The sequence below is a fragment of the Palaemon carinicauda genome, chromosome 41, assembly GCF_036898095.1.
Source record: "Palaemon carinicauda isolate YSFRI2023 chromosome 41, ASM3689809v2, whole genome shotgun sequence".
NCBI lineage: Eukaryota > Metazoa > Arthropoda > Malacostraca > Decapoda > Palaemonidae > Palaemon > Palaemon carinicauda.
In genome coordinates, this window is record NC_090765.1 from 4,760,726 (window position 1) to 4,783,225 (window position 22,500).

The window sequence follows — 22,500 nt, forward strand, 5'->3', positions numbered from 1 at the left end:
ATATATATATATATATATATATATATATATATATATATATATATATATATATATATACTTATAGATATAGATATATATATATATATATATATATATATATATATATAAATATATATATATATACATATATATATATGTGTGTGTGTGTGTGCACATGATTTACAAATCAATGGATATAAAAAACACAGTCAAGTAACATCACAGCATATACGCATATTCACATACAATAATTGTACGTACATGTGAATGATAGCATATATCCGAAAGATTAATTCCATACAAGCATTTACAATATGAAGTACATAATTTTTAAGCAAGATATGAGGTGCAGCTACAGGCTGAAATACATTGTGTGTGTGTATGTGTATGTGTATGTGTATGTGTGTGTGTCCTGACATGAGACAGAGTGAAAGTTCTAAATATATTTTCAGTGAATTCCAAACACAGCCTTCCCAATCAAACGAATGAGATGTTAAGGTTTATTTGATGAGATACTTGTAGAGGTAATGCTGGGGCATTATCACTGCAGCATGGAGACACGGCCACAGCTGAGGACAGAATAATGCGCCTCTTACTCCAGATGGGACCGCTTACTCGTTTCACGAGATAAAGCCAAGATTAAAGTGTTGCAAAGTTAACGCAAAGATCTCGTTGCCTGTCGGTGTGGTGAATTTACAATGAGTTGTGCAAATGGTGATGGCGGTGGGGAAACATGTTGTCCTAATACCTCATTTCAATTGACCTTGTTTTACTTAGCAGCACCACTTCTACTTTTGATTATTTCAAAATCTTTGTGGGTATTTCCTTCCTTATTAATCAAAATTACTTGTTACTATTCCAATTACTCCCACAACATAATTTAATTAAGAATAACTATTCTGATTAATAATTAATTCCGAAGACCAACTAATAACGCATTATTAATTACTGTTCAGATACTCCAAAGATATTTTTAAGTTATATTCAAATTTGGATTATATCTATGGTCAGACATGTACTGTATACAGAGGAATTATACAAAAACACATGGCTGTGTAAAAAAGGAACATTCTTTATAGTTAATAAAAAAAAATCTAGACGGACATTTATTACGAGAAAAAACAAAATTTCGAACAGTTTTGAAGAATTTCTTAATTACATGTAAACAGCAATTGGCATAATTTTCTAAACTTGAACTAGCAGTATTACCTAATGTAAAACATACTTACGGTATTGTGATATTTTATTCCCGTCAAATAACAATGACATTATATATATATATATATATATATATATATATATATATATATATATATATATATATATATGTGTGTGTGTGTGTGTATATATGTATATATATATATATATATATATATATATATATATTATATATATATACACACACACACATATATATATATATATATATATATATATATATATATATATATGGGAACAAACTATATTCGGAAACCCTTATTGAATGGATATTTCAATTCAGGCCCTTCTTAAATAATAAATAATCAGTATCTTTTCAATGTATTGGAGAGCACCCTTGATACAAAGAAGATAGCTTCATCTGAATAGAGGAAATCGAAACTAATTTATACTACAGTTAATAACTATTTTTATAAAATTGTGTGAAAACCCCATGAAAACTTTGTAAAACTTTTACAAACAGATAAAGGAGTTAATAAATAACAAACCTCAACATTAACATGAATTATATCTAAACATCTGGTAGTGATAATGTTTTTTTAACATTGTATGAATTAAAATTTTAATTGTGATTCTTCATAGCAAATTTACTTTTGAAAAACACATTAGATCTGTGTCTTCTTTAACTGCAGAAAAAAATTGGCTCATTGAGAAAGTCTATCAAGGTTTTCGGTGATCAATCCATTAATTCTTTCATTAAACCTTATTTCGAGAATTGTTCTGTCTGGTCTTCAGCTGCTGATTTTCATCTTAATTTGTTGGAAAGGAACTTACGGTCTATCAAATTTCTAATTCCTGATCTAGATATTAATCCCTGGCACCGTCGTCCAATTAGTTTATTATGCATGTTGCTTAAGATTTTTTTATAAATCTGACCATCCTTTACATTTAGATCTTCCTGGACAGTTCCACCTAGTTCGTAATACTTGTTATGCAGTTAATTCTAATAGTCAGGCCGTCTCCATCATGAGGCTCAATTCTACACAGTACTCTAGAAATTTTATTCCAGCTGTGACCAAGTTGTGGAATGATCTCCTAATCGGGTAGTTGAATCAGTAGAACTTCAAAAGTTCAAACTCGCAGCAAATATTTTTATGGTGAACAGGCTTACATAAGTCCTTTTATAGCTTATATATCAAATATTTGTTTTAATGTTATTTTAAAATATTTTATTTCAATTTTTCATTATTTTTATATTGTTTATTTATTTCCTTATTCCCTTGTCTCACTGGGCTAATTTTCCCTGTTGGAGCCCTTGGGATTATAGCATCTTGCTTTTCCAACTAAAGTTGTAGCTTAGCTAATAATAATAATAATAATAATAATAACATTGAAATTTATCAGAACATTGATATGTTTCATTGATAATGAAATTAAATTAAAAGAAGTGATACACACGGGTAAAGGTAGAGGTCTGATTTACTTCCAGTATCATACAAAGAGATGAGCACCAGAACGTCAGCCGGGCAAGTTCAATACCACACTGCCGTGCCCAAACACAGCACTAACCTCCCTGGTAATCAGCTTAAAATAGCGAATGCTAAGACGAACGCGTTACCACTATTTAAATATCTTTAAACATTTAAAATATGAACCATGTTAGAGTATTTAAGCATAAAAGTACATGAAAAATAAGGTAATAGTAAATTATTTAATGAGGAAAATACCAATTACATCTAACGATCATAAAACAAAATGAAACGAGCAAGTTCGGTATTGAAATATTGACTCCCATACCGAGTCCTCTTAGAAGGGATACAAAAAATTGGACGATGGAATCTTGCAAGGGAAGTCGTCCCTTCAATGTCTCCTAAGTCTGCATAAAATTAAAGATTGAATGAAGAAATTACAACTTTGATTTATAAAATTACGAATGTTTTCTAAAACTAGTATTAAACCTTAGAGAGTCCGATACGGCAAGTAAAATGTCCAAATGATTATCAGAGATCCCATCAGTGAGAAAAGAATGATTTAACCGTATATGATAACGAATCTTTGACATAAAACCACTGTTACTGTTGGAAGGTTTCAGATCCAATGCAAGTTTTCAGATTTAAGGACATCTAGTAAATTACTGCTATATCCTTATATGGCAAACTGGAATCCAAAAAAAATGGAAACATATGAGCCACGATTTCTGTAAGATATCGTACTATTAGAATCTGAATGGTTAATCATAAATGGATAGGTAAGATCTGCAAAGTATATAAAAAACAATACACTGAAAAAAAAAGAAAAAAAAAATCGTGCTTGCAATACTGCGATATTGCAATAAAATAGCAATATATTGCAATTCCGCGCATAAATTGGTGACTTCGTGGTCAAATTACTGGATTTTTTTTTATATAGAAAAAATACAATTCGTAAAGAATATTTTGCTAGCAATATTGCTTTACTGCAAGCATTTTTTCATATACAGCAGTTTTTTATGTTGTTTGCTACTTAACAATATATAGGGCTAACTATAAGGTGAAGATGAAATATCTTGCAAATAAAGAATAACAATATAATTGAACTACCCGTTATTATAGGGTACTTAAACAAGACTACTCAATAATGGTTTCAAAATCTCCGAGGAATCACTAGAAGGATTTCATCTTGGGAGCGAAGTAAAAATTGGATGAAGTTGAAGAAGTTGGAACGGATGAAAATGTGAGACCAAAAGCGATGCAAATGAGGAAAAGGGACAGTCTCCCGCAAGGCATGCTGGGAAATATGCATAACCGAGAACCCTCAACAAAAATTAATTTTTCTAAGCATCGTGCATTAGCATATACTCAAGGAATATTTTCAAAGACTCATATTTTCCTGGAAAAAAATATGGAAACTTTATTTATCTTTTAAATATTTCGAATTTATACGGATAGCCTAAAACAACCGGAGCCCTTCACGGAATACCAGACTTTTGAAAATATATTGTCGAAGCAAACGGACAGACAAACATACGGCTTACGAGAGAGAGAGAGAGAGAGAGAGAGAGAGAGAGAGAGAGAGAGAGAGAGAGAGAGAGAAGGGGAGGGGAAGGGGGAAATTACCAAGCCGAAAGAAATGTGAGCGACGGATGGGCCCAGAAAAGGGATAGAAAGAGATAGAGAGGAGTCCTTTCCATTTCTACTCTCAAACTTCCGGGAAAACTTTTCCAGAGGTGAATCCCCCAGGGGAGTTATTGGATGGTTATGGGTTCAAAGGATGAAGGTGGCGATAAGGCCAACGAGACACACTCTCTCTCTCTCTCTCTCTCTCTCTCTCTCTCTCTCTCTCTCTCTCTCTCTCTCTCTCTCTCTCTCTCAATTTCGATTTCGTTTCCTTTAAAGAATCGTTCATTATAACTGCCAGTCCTTCTGCAAAAATAGAAGTATTAATGCAAACAAACGCCTATATGATAAAGAGCAAGTATTTGTCTATATATATATATATATATATATATATATATATATATATCAGCCGTTAATAGTCCACTGCAGATCAAAAGCTTCAGACATGTCCTTCCACTCGCGTTTGTTCATGGCTTTCTGTGACAATCCACACCCGCAAATTTCTTAATTCGTCAATAAATCGTCTTCTCTTCCTTCCCCTGCTTCTTTTACAATCTCGAGGGACCCATTCTGTTACTCTTAATGTCATGTCCAGGTCCATTTCTTTATCTTACGTGTTGTTAGAATATCCTCTACTTTAGTTTGATCTCGCATCCATGTTCCTCTTTTCCTGTCACCTAGTGTTATTCCCATTATTATTCTTTCCATAGCTCTTGGAGTTGTAACTAGCTTATATTCTAAGGATTTAGTAAGGCTCAAAGTTTCTGATACATAAGTTAATACTGGTAGGATAATTTGATTAAATACTTTTCATTTTAGAGAAAGTGGCATTTTACTTTTCATAATCACATTTTACTTAACAAATGCTCACCATCCCATGCTTATCCTTTTTTTAATTTCGGTCTCGTGTATTGGGGAAATGTTTACTGTCTGTCCTAAGTACGTATATTCATTAACAGTCTCTAGAGGATCGAACATAACTCATATTTGTTGTCTATCTGCATTTTAGATTCACTGGCAAAGAATGTTGCAGCAGAGTTGCTACCAAGAAGGTATCCCATTCTCTGTAAAGATTTTTTACCAGCAATTAAAAATATTATCTATAATAATTGGCAACAACATTGGGATAGTTTAACTGAAAATAAGATGTGAGAAATAGCGAATGTTATATCCCCTTGGAGGTATAACATGATGCCCTGAGAGTGGGAGACTATTCTTTGTCGACTCCGCATTGGTCTCACTCCGATGACACATGAGTTTCTGTTGGCTGACCAACATCAACCATATTGCGACAACTGTTAGATACCCTTGACAGTGAGGCATTTGTTGACTGAATGTCCCACATATAGCACAGAAAACACAGATATCTGTTTGAGGCTTGAGGAGAGTATGGAAGGTTCATCCCTGCCAGGATCCTTGGACATGATGTGTCGTACAATGCTAGTGGCATTTTTAAATTTATTTCAGAAGCAGGTCTTCTGAATGCTATTTAACTTTTATAACATATTTACTTTTCTGGTTTCAATTGAATATTCTTTTAGTCTTATCTATAATAAACGAGATCGGTGTCAATGACCCTCGATGTCAGAATACTAGAGAACTTCAAATCATGCATTCATTAATTGAACATTGACTTAGCTTTACTCATATTAATTTTCAGTTCTATATTTCTGCTTTCTCTTTTCAAATCATCAGTCAACTTTTGCAATTCCTCCCATGATTCAATAAACACCACTATAAGAGATATTACTCGAGTGCCATATGTGGACGAGATCAAGGTGAAGGGTAGATGGAGATGGTTTGGGCATGCTCTTCACAATCTTCAAGAGAAATCAGTTCACCAAACTTTCAACTGGGCTCCACAAGGCACTAGAAGGGTTGGAAGACCCAGGCCTACAAAGTTGAGGATTATGAAGCGGGAAGTCGGAGATGATGAGTGGAGAAGTATTGATCTAAAGGCTCAAGATTGAGACGACTCACAAAATCTAACCGAGGCCTTTAGCGTCAATAGGCATAGCAGATGATAATCATGACATACATTATACACATTAGGGCAGACGTCTTAATCGGTAAACTATTAGCTAGGAAACTATAGGAAGGAGAGGAGAGAGAGAGAGAGAGAGAGAGAGAGAGAGAGAGAGAGACTACAAATGCATAAAACAGCAATATGAAAATACTACAAAAATATTAAGCGTTGGGTTTTAAGTATTTTCATTTGTCATGGACATTTCCCTTTGTTTTTTAAGTGGTAACACCCTCTCACGTTGCAGTATCTTTTAGGTCTTTTGCTACACCAATAGTCTATCCTTCTAATTCTACTCCGTTCCTTTCTACCATTTTGTTGTCTTTTTATTGTCATAATATTCATTGATTAAAATCCTTATTCTTAATTACTTCAAAGGTTTTAATTCTACAAACAGACTAGCGTTTTATTTCGTGTGCTAACATGGACTATGTAATTCTAATTGAACACGATATTTAATCCAAAATTTTAAGTAATTCAAATAACACCGAAAAAGTCATGAACAACAAATAGTATTTCTAATGGCCTTGCATAACATATTGACTCTTCGCCAGATTTACTTTGCTTATTTACGTTTCTTAACTACTAATACAACCATTTATTTATGAATGAATAACATTATAATCTTAAGAACATTTTCTGAAGAAAACACGAATTGTTCTCATCTTGTGCTAATCTCTCTCTCTCTCTCTCTCTCTCTCTCTCTCTCTCTCTCTCTCTCATACCAACAATTCAGTACAGTCTACTGACCATCCGGTATCTAACTCACATGGATTAGGTCAACAGAAACACAATAGACTCAACAGAACGTGCTCATATCAGTTCACCGTGAGAGAGAGAGAGAGAGAGAGAGAGAGAGAGAGAGAGAGAGAGGAGGGCTTTGAAAGTTCTTTTAACTTAAAATACGAAAAATAAACAAATAATTACGTAAACAATTAAAACAATTGTGGAATTATATGAAAATCTAATAAAGTAGTCCTTGTGAATCCTTTCCATTACAGGTGAGTAAAAATGAAAGCAATATATACACTGCATGAATGTAATAAATAAATAAGAATCGAATATGGCTCCTAAAATAATAAACCAGTCATGATAAATAGCCTTTATCAACACTGATTTTTTCTGACTGAAAGACTCGACAATTTGACAACCTCAGTCTCACATCAAAGGTTTCCCAACCTCACAGATAACCACAAACGCATCTACAAACCCCACGTATCCACTCAGAGACTGCCACCAAGGAGGTTCTGTCTCCCTTTGAACCCCTGTCTGCCCTCCCGCCACATACCCATATCCCCAAGGCTCATAACCGTCAGTGAAGCTTTGCTCAAACACCGTCGACTGATGAGGCCCCAGGGCACGGATTGTCACGGCATCCTCAACCTTAAAGGCTGTTGAAACAAGGGCTCTTTTCCTGCAACGAGAGACTGTTCCTCTATTCTCGAGGTCTGGCGGGATATATCAAGACAAACTGCAGAATTAAACCTACGTTTTTCCCTCCTCTTATTTACGAGACCTCCTCGATTTCCAGTTAGTGGCTCTAAAACGAATGATTGAGTTTGATCTGTCCAGGCAGGTCCATTAATCGATTCCGAGAGCCTAAAGATATAGGGTAATAGAAAGTGGCCAAAACTGGAATCAATATTACCTTATCACTGCGTTTGGCAGTGACTGAATTACAAAAATTAAAATGGCTTCAGTTGATTCAACTTTAATGACAGTTTCCAAAACTCTCTCTCTCTCTCTCTCTCTCTCTCTCTCTCTCTCTCTCTCTCAATCAATCAACTGTATTCTCTCAGGTCCCCTGGTATTAAACCCACATTCATTTTCCAAAGATGGCCATTCTTATTAGCTCTCTCTTTTAATTAATCTAAAGATTGATTGCTAGTCATTAGCACCGTTTCTACGAGAACGCTCCCACCAACCCACCCCCGCCACCACCAACACCATTCAAAATGAGAGGTTTTTGTGTATAAAAAGATGAATAAACCTGAATAATTCCTGGTAAAAAAACAAAAAAACAAGAGGAATGGAGAATAAGGAAGATGGCAAGAAAACGGGTTTAGAATATCGAGGCCAATACAAATGCAAGGAAGATGTGAGAGAGATACGAACCAGAGAAAAAATACCCATTAAATGTAAATAAGAAACAAAGTATAAATATGAAAGTTAGAGAGAGGTGAGGAAATTGTAAAAGAAAATATACAAAGCGTGAAATGAGGAAAATACCAGGAGCATTATAGAAAGGATATTTGGGAAACATGAAAAATATGAAGGAAAATACGATATATGAAAAAATGGGAAAATTTGTAAATTAAAAGTGAAAAAAAATAAACAAGAAAATTAGGAAGGGTAGGCTCCACTCACTCGTTGAGATACTACCGCTAGAGAGTTATGGGTCCTTTGATCTGGTTACGGATCATTTTCCCTTTGCCTACACATACACTGAATAGCCTGGCCTATTCTTTACATATTCTCATGTCCTCATACACCTGACAACATTGAGATTACCAAACAATTCTTCTTCACCCAAGGGGTTAACTACTGCACTGTCATTGTTCAGTGGCTACTTTCCTCTTGGTAAGGGTAGAAGAGACTCTTCAGCTATGGTAAGCAGCTCTTCTAGGTGAAGGACACTCTAAAATCAAACAACTGTTCTCTAGTCTTGGATACTGCCATAGCCTCTATACCATGGTCTTCCACTATCTTGGAACACACTGTTCAATATTATTTCTCCTCCTTTGGTTTTGTTAAAGTTTTTATAGTTTATATTGGAGATATTCATTTTCATCTAGCTACTGTTCTTAAAACATTTTTTTCCCTGGTTTCCTTTCCTCAGTGAGCTATTTTCTCTGTTGGAGCCTCTGGGCTTATAGCATCCTGCTTTTCCAACTAGGGCTGTAGCTTAGCAAGTAATAATAATAATAATAATAATAATAATAATAATAATAATAATAATAATAATATGCAATATATGAGAGAATTTGTATATTACAAGTAGAAAAAGTGTAAAAGAAATCGAACAAAATACCTAAGAGATTGAAATACTAAATGATAAAAGAAGAAAAACACGAATTACTAATAGAGGAAAGGAACGAGAAAAATGAGGACGTGAAAAAATAATAAATATTACGAAGAATTAATATAAAAAACTGATTATGAAAAAGATTACTGACGATGCATGGAGAGAAAATGAATTTGATTAAATTAAAGATTATCTTGCTACGAATTAAGCAAGAGACCTATAATAAACCACCAAGGGTGTTCTATAATATGTTCCTATGAGTTACCCTAACAAAGTTTTCATCAAAAACAAAAACAAAAATATCAAAACCTAAGATTCTTATGTCACTAAAGTTAAAAGGCGATAGATGTCTACAGTAACGAGAGAGAGAGAGAGAGAGAGAGAGAGAGAGAGAGAGAGAGAGAGAGAGAGAGAGAGAGAGAGAGAGAGAGAGAGAGAGAGAGAGAGAGAGAGGGAGAGATAATGAGTGTTTAGATAATCGTTTCTGATAACATGAAGGAATGTTCATACTGAAAAGTTTATACATGGGTTCCTAATGTAATAAGCTGAAAGAGTAAATATAACATCGAACTGTTTTCAATTTCATCTCCAAAAGTCTCACGAAAACAGAGTAAGATAAGAAGTAAGACGAGCAAAAGATAATTAAAATTAAGATAAAAGCGAAAAAGGGTATTGGGATATCGAAAAAGATTAAATTAAGAAACACGTTGCAATTGAAAATACCCCACGCGTTAAATATTAAAAGAACACCTTTAGAAAAACATGGACAAAGAAATTAGAGTAAAACTAGAAAATATAAGATATAGTGAAATTAGGGAAATACTATAGAAAATAAACCTTTGAACAGAAAAGACAAAAGAAAAATAAGTGCCGTGAAAAGATTAGAATCCTCAAAACATGAGAAAAAGTATTAAGAAACAGGAAAAGAAAAGTTAAAAAAGGATATGAAAACCATGATAAAGATGAATAAAAGGTGGAACGATAACAAATGAGAAAGTGAGATAGATGTGCGAATAATAAGTGAGATATATTACAAGAATTACATAAAAAATGATTTCATGGGAAGGAGAGAAGACCAAAAAGCAGGTTAACATGAGGAAGAGTAATGGAAGCGTAAATTGTGAGAAAAAATAAGCAAGTAAAAATAGGTGACAGAAATGGATGACTGCTAAAAATGGAAGAATATTGGCAGAAAGGAACAATGATGTTCAGAACTATAATAGTAAAAAACAGACTGAATACCAGGAAATGAATCAAGTCACAACCAAGACCAATTAAACAACAACAAAATGAAAGAATTTTTCAACAAAGGAACCGAGACTTTTAACTTCATCAGATAAGCGAAAAACTTTTCAGCATAAAACAGAAACGATGACAGAAAACACTTGAGGGGCCTTCATTAGAGAGCATGCCTTCACGCCAAGCAATATTATTTTGTCTTTCGACCTATTTTCTTTAAAACCTTATAGATTTGTTCTTAGATCATACCCCACATGTCTACATAGTTTCGTTGAAATTGGTTCATTAGTTTTTGCGTAATGTTGATCACAAAGAAAAAAATATTAGCTATTATTTTCAAAGTACTGTTGCGTATTTTTACTTTGATGTACTTTATCCAAAATATTAAAGATTCATCCTTGAGTCATACCCAATATAACTTCCAAGTTTGGTCAAAAGTGGTACGGTAGTTTTTGTGTAAAGTTGTTCACATACTCTTCGCCAAATCTTCGATTTTAGCGAAGGCGACAATGAGACGAATCTGCATGCATCTTGCAGGGTACTGAGTTTCAAATAATTTGAATTACTGATACTGATAGGATCACATGGCAGGACTCTGAAGATTTTCAAATAAAGTAACCTTCGAACTTCGAAGAATAAATCATAAATAAATGTCTACAAAAATTTAAGAGAAGAAATGGTCAAAAAGTAGAAAAGGCAAAATTTCCTCATTTCAATCAGAGCTCTCTCACACATCAATAGAACAGAGTAGATTTATGTATTCATTCTTGTGATTTTCTTTTCCAAGTCGGTTATAGTTTGACACAACCTGAAAACTAATTCCACTCTGTACAAAATAACGTAAATTATTCAAATTCATACAAAACACATAAAAATTAATCCTGGCATTTTGATATAAACATCAAGAAATATATCTAAGGAAAAAATAAGAAGTCTAACATCAAAAGAACTTCATACACCACATGAAATTGAAGAAAGATAAATGACAATCACGGATTTTGGAGAAAAAAAAAATATATAATCTGTTGAGCTTCTCTATAGTTTAGAGAAAGTGTCGTCGTTGGCTGTTTTTGAATAAGAAGTTCTTAAAGAAACGTCGATAAGTACAATCGTCCTAAGGTCAATTTACAGGTTAAGTTTCTTAAAACAAAGGAGAATCGAAGTACAATCGCGTTTTTGCACGCAAACAATGACCACTTCCTTGAATTTTCATATCTGTAAGATTTGTCTTCACAAGCTGATCACCGGGGAAAATACCGTATAGATTCTTAGTTTCTTTAATCACACTTATAACAAATATATTTCAACTGGGCCATGGCAACAGCAGATCCGATTGGGTACACTCGAAAGTGAGTGGAAGAGAAGCAAGAAGTCATGGTAACGAAATTTTTAAAGAGGAAGGCAAATTTCACCGGCTAATTTTCATTACCAATTCAAACCTTTCTTGGTCACGGAGAATAATTCTGTAGGCAGACTTACAAGTTATTACAAACGTCACTTTTATTATATCGATAAATATAATGCTGTACATGATAAAAGAGTATGTAATATAAAAAAGACCATGGAATAAGTAAAGAATACCAAACTGTTACCATAAATTAGTGATAAAAAGGATATCCGCCAAGTTTCGAGGCTAAGTGATATAGTAGTAATTCTTAAAATTACAGAGAAGTCGGCCACGAAAGTATAGAGAAGATGTTTGCGCTCATGGACAAACTTCTTAAACATTCTGACAAAAAGATAATACACCAATACAAAAAATAGAAGAATACATAAGCCTTTTAATTCAAGAATGCTGAAGCACAGATTTCGTCATATATCCTTTAAACATATCTGCCGAACGAGTAAATTCGTGTCATTATCTAAAGCAAACGCTGACAAAAGATTTTGGAAGAAAGAGAACAACTGGAAGAAGAAAACTTCAGAACATGACACAGATAAACACATATACGCATACACAAGCACGCGTGCATGAACAAACTCTACAATTGGAGAAATGTCAATTTCTCAATATCACATAAAATTCCAAAAGGCCATACTGAGCATTTCAAGAAATGTTTACAAATGACAAATCAGTTAACTCAAAATTTGAAACCAATTTAATCTGGAATAGAAATAGCTCAACTTGAAGACTTTTTAAAACTTTAATTGCCATGAAATGTTTACTACAGTTGAGGCTAACTTGATTAACATTAAATATAAAAAAAAATTAAAACTGAAAAAAAATGCAGGCAATAGCATTTACTGAAAAACGGAGTATAATGTACAAAAAGAGTAGTTTTTCTTTGCATGCCACAGTAAGTCAGAAATGTCTGAAAAAGTGGAAAAAAATTACCTTCTTACTTAAAAACAGGATAAAGTAGTTCATTACGTAAAGGCATGTAAAAGTTACATGCTGTTGAATGGTTTGTATATATGAATAAATTTCGAAATGAAAAAAGGATTGATAACCCAGAACAAAGAACAAAGTAAAATATAAGTATGTAGCATACTTACTAAATGCCAAATATTTTCTATTTGGAAAACATATATAAATCAGGAAAAAAGTAAAAGACCAAAAATAGGACGAAGATTGAAGGATGCGTCTCCCGTTCTGATCCTATGTAAAGCTCAGATGTCATAAAGAATTGATTTAGTGAACAACCGGCGCTTGACTGTTGAATCTGCATCGTAAAAATCAACAGCTCTATTTGAGAGAGAAGGAGAGGGGCGGGGAGCGGTTGTCCCTCCCCATACAGCTGCTTCTTCGTAGGAAGTAACTAGGCCAAGGTCAAGGGATAGTCCTTTAAAGATTCTTTTTACGACTCTTAAAATAACATGATACTTTCTCCAGGCCTCGCCGTGATCGACTGCCTCTCTCAGAGGCCTCATTATCTCTGCTGGAAGTTTCAGGAGAGATTTTTCGTTTTATTTACACAGATGGAGTTAACCATTCACCTTCCCTTCTTCTATCAAGATTCACGGTCCAACACAAGAACAATAACTTTACCACCTTTCGTAGAAGAGCCTTGATTCGTAGGATTTTAGTTGCTTTAATCTGTATCTATTTCTAAGACAAGAAAAAATCGAAAATAGGACAGATATGTACACCAATTCTTACTAGGCGAAAAATAATATAGAAACAGTTAATTATCGTCAACTTAAGATATAACATATGACTGGATTAAAAAAATTAAATACTATGAAAATAATATAAAAATAAATAAATAAATAAAAAACAATATATAATTAAAGGTTCATTGGAACCTAGAGTGTAATGCCTAACATGACTGTTGGCAATAAAGACCAGAAAACATAGTGCTTCCTCATAATGCTTAGTCAGCTTGTTGAACTTGGTACGTACTCATACATATCGTATACTGTATATAGAGTAAAATGACTGTAGAAGACCAACACCACCCGCACCCTTCCAAAACTTCACATCTAAAATAAAAGGAAAGTATTATCATTATTGCTAAGCTACAACCCTAATCGGAAAAGTAGTATGTTATAAACCCAAGAGCTCCAACTAGGAAAATAACCCACTGAGGAAAGGAAAAAAAGGAGACAGCTGGAATAGTGAACCATGATATAGAAGCCATGGCACTACCCAAGACTAGTAGAGAATAACGGTTTGATTTTTGAGTGTCCTTCACCTAGAAGAGCTGTTTACCATCGATAAAGAGTCTCTTCTACCCTTACCAAGTGGAAAGTAGAAACTGAACAATTACACTGCAGTAGTTAACTCCTTGGGTGATGGATAATTTTTCGGTCATCGTCCTGTGTAAAGAATAGGCTGGATTATTCAGTGTATGTGTAGGCAAATGAAATATGAGTCGTAACCAGAGAGGGATTGAATGTAGTACTATTTGCGTAGTATTTCAACTGGTGCCCGGTGCCATGGAAAACCTACTCCCTACTAAATGTCTTTTATTATTATTATTATTTAATGCGCCACAGGTTAAGTGATTTTCATCGGGGGGGGGGGGGGGGGTGTGATCCCTTACTCGGCAAGATAAACGTGAAAGCTCACTCCCAAGGCTTTCAGACCTCATAAGATCCCTATGTCGTTTGCAAGTTGTGGCAGCGATTCTCATTTATTCATCCTTTTGGCAATAGAATGGCATTAGCTTAGCAACCAGACACTGCTTTTTTTATCCAGTACTCGGACCAGCATGAGACAATATTTTCTCTTCAAACATAAACACATTCTTCTAATCCTAACACATCAGTAGTCCGTTATCACAATAAGGAAGCCATGATCTGGTGCCACGCTTAACTGGAGGCTAACCCAAAGTTCCCCAAAATGTTCTCTTGCGAAAGATGTTACTGTACCTGTTGGTTTTTTTACGTCTGGAGTTATCATTGATATATTTGTGTATAGGTGCAATTTTACTTATGTAAAAAAAGAGATGGTCAATGTAAAACCTAAAATTATATACCTATTATTATACTCAACAGTTAATATTCGAGTTAAAAAGCGAACACGAAAAACTTAGAAAATGATAAAATTACTAATAAAAAAAAGACTGGTCGATCAACAAAAAAATCATAAATTATTCTAGACCATAATAATGTAACACAGAACAATTGAAGATGCCAAATGGAAGCATTTTAAAGAAAAAAAGTGGGCAACGAAGATTCGGACAATCGTAAAAATATTAGACTAAACGTAACTAGTAGATAATTTCTTATTCAATTTCCTCTAGATTATTCTACTCATGTGTAATCGTTTGTTTTTAAGAAATAACAATACTATCAACATCCTGACCCTGCTGGAAGGTAGGATCCTCATGAACTTTTTCTAAAATGTCACTTCTAATGACCTCATCTACAGCTATCGTAAAAATAGTTTACGAATCCATAGAAATAGTTCTCACATTATTACATCAACAGACCATTTCCATTAAAGCAACAAAACAAAAAAATCTGAAATAACAAACATAGGAACTAACGCGAAAATATAATAAATAGCGGAAAATTTGAACTACTTTTACAAATATTACCCATAGAGTGATGACAGTAAAACAATAAAACGTCATAGATCTAGCCTTCACCTGGAAGTCTGGTGGATGAGGCTGGCCTCATTAAATTTCGTTAATTCTAAACATGGAGTCTATAGTCCGTAGAGTGTATGCTGCTTCGAAACTATACCGTTATAAGTTGCTCTTCGGATATTATTATATTCATAATTATTATTATTACTAGTATTACTCTCAATATTATTGTTATCATTATTATCAGTAGTAGTAATAGTAGTAGCAGTACTGATTGATGTCATTGTTGCAGTAATAGCTGAGTGTTATCATCATAATTAACATTATCATTAATATTATTACAAATATTACTTTCTTATAACAAGTTAAAAGGAAATTAAATTGCACTTCAAGAATAAACTACAAAAATACATATACAAACCTAAATACACATATTGTAATTTACGTATATATATATATATATATATATATATATATATATATATATATGTATGTGTGTTTGTGTGTATATATGTGTGTGTATTTATTTACATATATACATAGACACACAAACACGCACACACACATAAATACACACACACACACACACACACACACACACACACACACACATATATATATATATATATATATATACTCTATATTCATGAAGAGAATTCATGTACGAAGAGCTAATAATAATGCAATAAAAATAAAGGATTAATATTAGATATATATATATATATATATATATATATATATATATATATATATATATATATAATATATATATATAGTATATTCACGAAGAGAATTCATGTACGAAGAACTAATAATAATGCAATAAAAAGGATTAAAATTTTTCATAAAAACCAAATTCGTAAATGAAACTAAAATCAAAAGTAAACATAATGAATAAAAAAAATAAAGCAATATAGATATATTCTTTAGAAGTACCCTCAAACAGAGGAACATGAGAACTACACTGTGGCCAACTTTGTCTTCCCGGACGGTACCATCCTGTTCGTAATACTAGACATGCAGTTAATCCTAATAGTCAGGCATTCCCATCACGAGTCTCAATACTACACAGTATTCGAGAAGTTTTATTCCAGCTGGAAATGATCTTCCTAATCTGGCAGTTGAATCGGAGGAACTTCAAAAGTTCAAACTTCCAGCAAATGTGCTCGTGTTGAACAGGCTGTCATAAGTCTCTTTCCATAGTTTATTCATGAAGCATCTGTTATAATGCTGTTACTGTTCTTAAAATATTCAATTTCAATTGTTCATTACTTCTCGAGTATTTTATTTCCTCATTTCCCTTCATCACTGGGTTCTTTTATCCCTGTTGGAACCCTTGGACTTATACCATCCTGCTTTTCCATCCAGGGTGTTAATTTAGCTAATAATAATCAATGATAATAATAATAAATCATAATAAAAATGAATGATAATAATAATAAATAAAAGTAATAATAAATATTAATAAATAATAATAATAATAATAATAATAATAATAATAATAATAATAATAATAAATAATGATAATAATAGACAATAAAATAATAATAGATAATAATGATAAACAAATAATAATAAATAATAATAATGATAATAAAATAATAATAATTATAATAAAAATAATAGTAATAAAAAAAAAAAAATAATAATAATAATAATAATAATAATAATAATAATAATAATAATAATAATATACAGTACTTTAGTCAATCCTCCTACAAGTAGCCAACTAACCATTTGACCATGCAGACTTTAGTATGGTATTGAACGAGACAGGAAAATTCTTGAAGAAAAACAAATATCAACACACGAATATAAACATTAATTCAAGGATATGTGCCTGTAGATAATTCAACTATAAAATCAATTTTAAATACATTGATGAAATCATTTCTGTAAGCAGGTATGTAGCCTACAGATACATTAAACTAGAAAATAAATGATCTACAAACTGACAATAACATTAATGCTAGAGGACATGAAGCATACACGTAAACATTAAACGCCTAAAAATTACCTGACTGATGTATTTCCTTCATCTTCCTTCTTGAAAGAAAAATACATATGTTTAAGACAGTTTTTCGTAAGATACCTGTTCATATATAGAATTAATTTTGTTCACCACACATCTTTTTCCTCTCTTGAACCATCGACTCCATAAGGGAAGAGCGTTAATGTCCTCATATAGAATGTTGTTAGTCGAATACCATCTTTAACTCCAAAACCACTTTTAGAGGGATCCACTTGTTAGTGGCAAACCATGGTCGAGCCAATAACCGTGCAAAAGCCATTGGAGTAAAGCACGCACGCACACACACACACACACACACACACACACACATATATATATATATATATATATATATATATATATATATATATATATATATATATATATATATATATGTGTGTGTGTGTGTGTGTGCGTGTGTGCGCGTGTGTGTGTGCGCGTGTGTATGTGTGTGCGTATTTATCATGCTGAGACATTAACATTAGTAGTGAATTTAACGTTGGCAAACAATAGCATAGAGTAACATATTATTTTATAATTTCCTTATTAATGGTATATTACTTAAACTCTATTTTCTTGTCTATTCCAGATGCGACTGAAGCGCCACTTCAAGTAGAAATTGTGGACCCAGTGCCCGAGAGAGAAATTCTAAAGTCAATATTTTACATCTCAAGAAATGGGCAATAAAGTGTATATAAAGCGTACTACTATTCATTTTTGCTGAAACATTACATACTAAACGTTACATCAGTATAAGTAATAATGGAAAATTTAACTAAATAGTGCAAAAGAAATGGTAATAACTATAAAATATATGTTTTTATTGTGTAAGAACTACTTACATATACATATATGAGTGCTGGACTTTGGAATTAAATTTAAATCAACTTTTCTATTTAAAATTAATGATTAAGACATGGAACCATAACAAGACAGTGATTAAATATAGAGTGGCTGTAAAAGAAAATAGATCACGACAAAGTATAAGATAAAAACATAAAAAAAAATAAAATGAAATGAAAAACGAATACCCAAGCTGGGGATAATTAAAAAAAAAAACTACGGTGCTTAACGAAGGGCAGTTAAGGGTGCCAAAGCGAGCAATGACGGTGCCAAAAGAGACTCTGGTATGACAGGAACGTAGCTTACGGTTCCCAGCGTGTATAAATTGAATTGAAAGTGTCAACAAGACGGTGCTTTGTCAATTAATCACTTAGGGAAATAATCGCCGTTGCTAAGACATATATTAACGACGTTCTAAGAATATTCAGGACATGTCCTCTATGCCATAACCTTTTATTATTGCTCTAAACGTATATCTCAAAATCCGATGATAGAAGAAATAGACAAAGTTGATTGTTAAAGAAATTTATTATCTCAGATATACACGTTTAACATTGCCGAACATAAAAAACTGAAAAGTAATCAGTTCAGAATAAAAAGAGTCACCCTCTGACTCATGAACTAAAAAAGGTGACCGTGAGAGTGATGGAAAAACTCGAGGGCCACTACTTATGAGCATACCTCATCGTAAGAGATGCGATGGACATGAATGAGTGCTGACCTTTTCTTCCAATACCGTAGACCATCATCGTCAACTATCAGTGTTGTCATCGTCCACCAGAGAGCGTGTGTTAGTTATGCGGTCCCGCAATCGCAGTGGTAATTTTCCTAAAAGGTAGGAGGAGGATGACAATGGAGAAGGGCACGTCGCTACTGATGGGGAGGCGGGGGTGAAACTCGCGACAAGAAGAAGCTGGCTTAGCAGCCAACAAAGAAACAAATAAATACTCCATATTTTTGACAGGTGGTTGGACTCATTTTCCTGTCACTGCGTCTTCCTCCCTTTCTTTTCCCTCTCTCTTCCTCTTCCCCTTTTTTTCTTTCCCAATCACTCAAACTCTCCTTCTTCCCCTCTCCCACTCTCCCCAACATCATCTTATCACTCATTTGCTATTTTTCTCTTTCGGTGTAGTAGCCAAATATATAGAAATTTCTCCAACAAGCATCAAAGTGGGACTGATGCCCACAAACGGGGTACATATGAAATAGGGGCTGAGAGCTAAAAGAGGGTACATATCGCCGCCCACTACTCTACCACACCCACCACCAATACCCCGTCTCTACAATCATCACAGCTCGCTGGTGCTAGTAGAGCCCTTGTGCCATCAGTTCTTGCCCTTGGGCCATACGCGACAGACGGGGTAGCATAACCCGAAGTTTCTCCCCTCGAGACCTTTCTTCCCTGGTCTCATTCCGAGTGACAGGACATACTACAATACTATCGATCCACCTAAATCTAACAAGAATTTGACCATTTTACGAGACGTGCCACACTGCAGGACAAACCCTCGCACCAGTCAAATCTACGGCTAGAAAATTCTGCGGTAGAAGTAGAAGGAGGAGGAGGCGGTAGAAGCTAAGAGTGCGACTGTGGCTCCTGCCAGGGCCAGAGCCGCCGCTGCTGGTGCTGCTGCCTCCTCCTGTAGGAGTGAGCAGCCAGCTTCTGGCCGCTGCCTCGCATGGCCGCGGTAATGTTCCTACGAAAGGCGATGCGTTACTACCGACTGTGGATCTACACGTGCAATGCCGTCCTGCTGGTGTCCGTCTTCGTGTTCATGGGGGTGGCCGCAGGGGTGGTGTCGCATCCTTACTTTTCTCTCGTCCCGGCACCGCCCGCCTACCACCCAACATTGCTCTATGGCTACGTGGCACTCCTGCTGCAAGCGGGCATTTTGCAAGCCTTAGGATGCATGGGTGCCCTAAGACTCTCGCAAAAACTGCTCAATATCTATTGGCTTCTCTTATTGTTTCTCCTGCTAGGAGATGTCGTCGTGGGCTTAGTATGGCTCTACCGCTTCTCACACCTAACGGACGGTTTGAGGCCGTATGCAAGGGCTACCCTACACAACAAATACGGGAAGGATTCAGACATCACAGACGCCTGGGACACCTTGCAGAGAACTTCCAAGTGCTGTGGGGTAGTCACACCTCGAGATTACAACACCACGTGGTGGGACATAAGAGAGCAAAACTTCCGTTCAACGAACACACTCAAGTTACCCCCTTCCTGTTGCACAAGTCCCGACAACGAAGGTCGCAAAAACAGCCCTTCCGACCCCCGAAGGATGACCCCTTACCAAGCCGACCAGCAAGCGCGTCACGTTCCTGACTACCCTTCTCCTGACGAGGACAAGGGCTCGAACAGCGGGTCAACAAGCAATTCGTCGTCCTCCAGCAGTCATAATCGCCACGGTACCCTCCCAGGTGTCAGAGGAAAGCATGAGAGAAACCTCACATGTCTCGGAAGCAGGGGCTCCTATTCCTCCGAGGCGACTGTATTTTACGAACATGGATGCCACCCATATCTAGAGAAATGGCTCCTGAACTCGACAGAAACCCTAATGATTTTGGGTTTCTGTGTCATCGCCTTCATTAAGCTCTGCTTCGTCGGAATCCTCCGCTTTGAAATTCAAGAAATGATCCAAAAGATCAAAGTTCTGCAGGGAGAGACGACTTGCACACCCAACCCAGAACTGGCTGCAGCTCTGGGCCTCGTCTCGCCGGACAAAGCCGCCGAGTGCGGCCTGCTGAGCACGGGAGGAGGGGACGGCGAAAACGGCGGAACGGGCAGAGGCGGCGACGACGGAGGAGGAGGAGGAGGAGACAACCAAGGGGATCAAGACTCTCCGGCTGCTACGCCCCTGACACAGCCACGCCTTAACCATCTATCGGGGCACACAGACGGCGCCGAATCCGACACCAATTCTCACTGTGCCCTTATCACAGATACGCCCATTCGGCGCCCGCAACCCGACAAACGTAAACCAAACGGCAACAACAACGAGGTCACAGAATTACGAGAGCTACGACATATCCGCCAGACGCAAATATGATGGCTGCCCCTGACGATGTATAGAAGGCAGTCGAGACTTCTCTCTCTCCTTCCCGAGGACCCTGGGGTAACGATACACGGGGATAGTGATGATGACAATGATGGGGATATGAAGAAGAAGAAGAAAAAGAAGAAGAGGAAGAAGAAGAAGTCGTTGCAAAATAGTAACGTGAGAAAGAGATGAATGGAAGAGCCACATATGGAAATGTAAGACATACGATGAAAGCAAAGGGTCACTGGGAGTAAAGTATAAATTAGAATCGGAAGTGAATGAGGGAAAATAAAAAATACATGTTAAGCAAAACATATTATGTAACTTGCGTAGTTCAAAAAATAGCTGTGTATTTATCGAAAGTAAAGTCGTGGTGAAGTTCGGACAAAGTAATGTAGTACCATGAAAAATTCGGACCATAAAAGAGACACGTTGGACCTTAAGCGAACGATTAATGAAGTTCTCAATAGAAAAAACAATTGAAAATAATAAACGATGAAATTTTGTGCTTCCTCCCAAAGCCTTCTTAATAATTGCCTTTCTAGGAGGGGAGCTGAGCCCCATTTCTGTCCCTCCTAAAAAAAGTAATAATAATGATAATAATAAAATAATAATAACAATAAGAGGAAGTTATGAAAACTAAAACTACAATCGTTCTGCTTACACAATGGCCACGAAGTATCTAATGCGACAAAACAACTTCACTCATTCCGAACATAAATAAAATTAATGTATATAGTAATATGTGATATACTTATTGTGATACTTGTGGAAATGTTAATAGATATACAGTTGATATAGATACAGTTTAAGTACTTCGGGTTTATGATATATGCAAGTGGCACACACACCTGGCGTCGGGGAGAAAGCAAGTGAGTTAAGAAAACAATCGAGACGACTGATGATATAGCATACACAATGGTATCGATGTAGTAAAGAAAAGAGGGAGTAGGGAAAAGAGTGAAATGTAAAGTTCAGAATTATAAAACAAAGTGAAATGAAAACGTTAAAATAACCACTGGTATAAAACAATGCAAGGAATTATGTGCTACAACTAGTCGTTTACTTGCGACTACCCAACCATCCATCTGGTGTGGTCCTCATCAC

At 35.2% G+C, this 22,500-nt stretch overlaps 1 protein-coding gene across 1 annotated transcript in view; it reads left to right on the plus strand.

The window, feature by feature from the left end:
* The window catches only part of LOC137632335 (leukocyte antigen CD37-like), a 457,406-nt gene that overhangs the window by 273,773 nt on the left and 161,133 nt on the right, over nucleotides 1–22,500 (plus strand). Inside the window, exon 3 of the mRNA XM_068364267.1 lies at nucleotides 18,096–22,500. This exon is cut by the window's right edge and continues 105 nt beyond it. Coding sequence (XP_068220368.1) covers nucleotides 20,029–21,402 — 1,374 coding nt within the window. The 5' untranslated portion in view covers nucleotides 18,096–20,028 and the 3' untranslated portion in view covers nucleotides 21,403–22,500. The remainder of the gene's footprint in view (nucleotides 1–18,095) is intronic.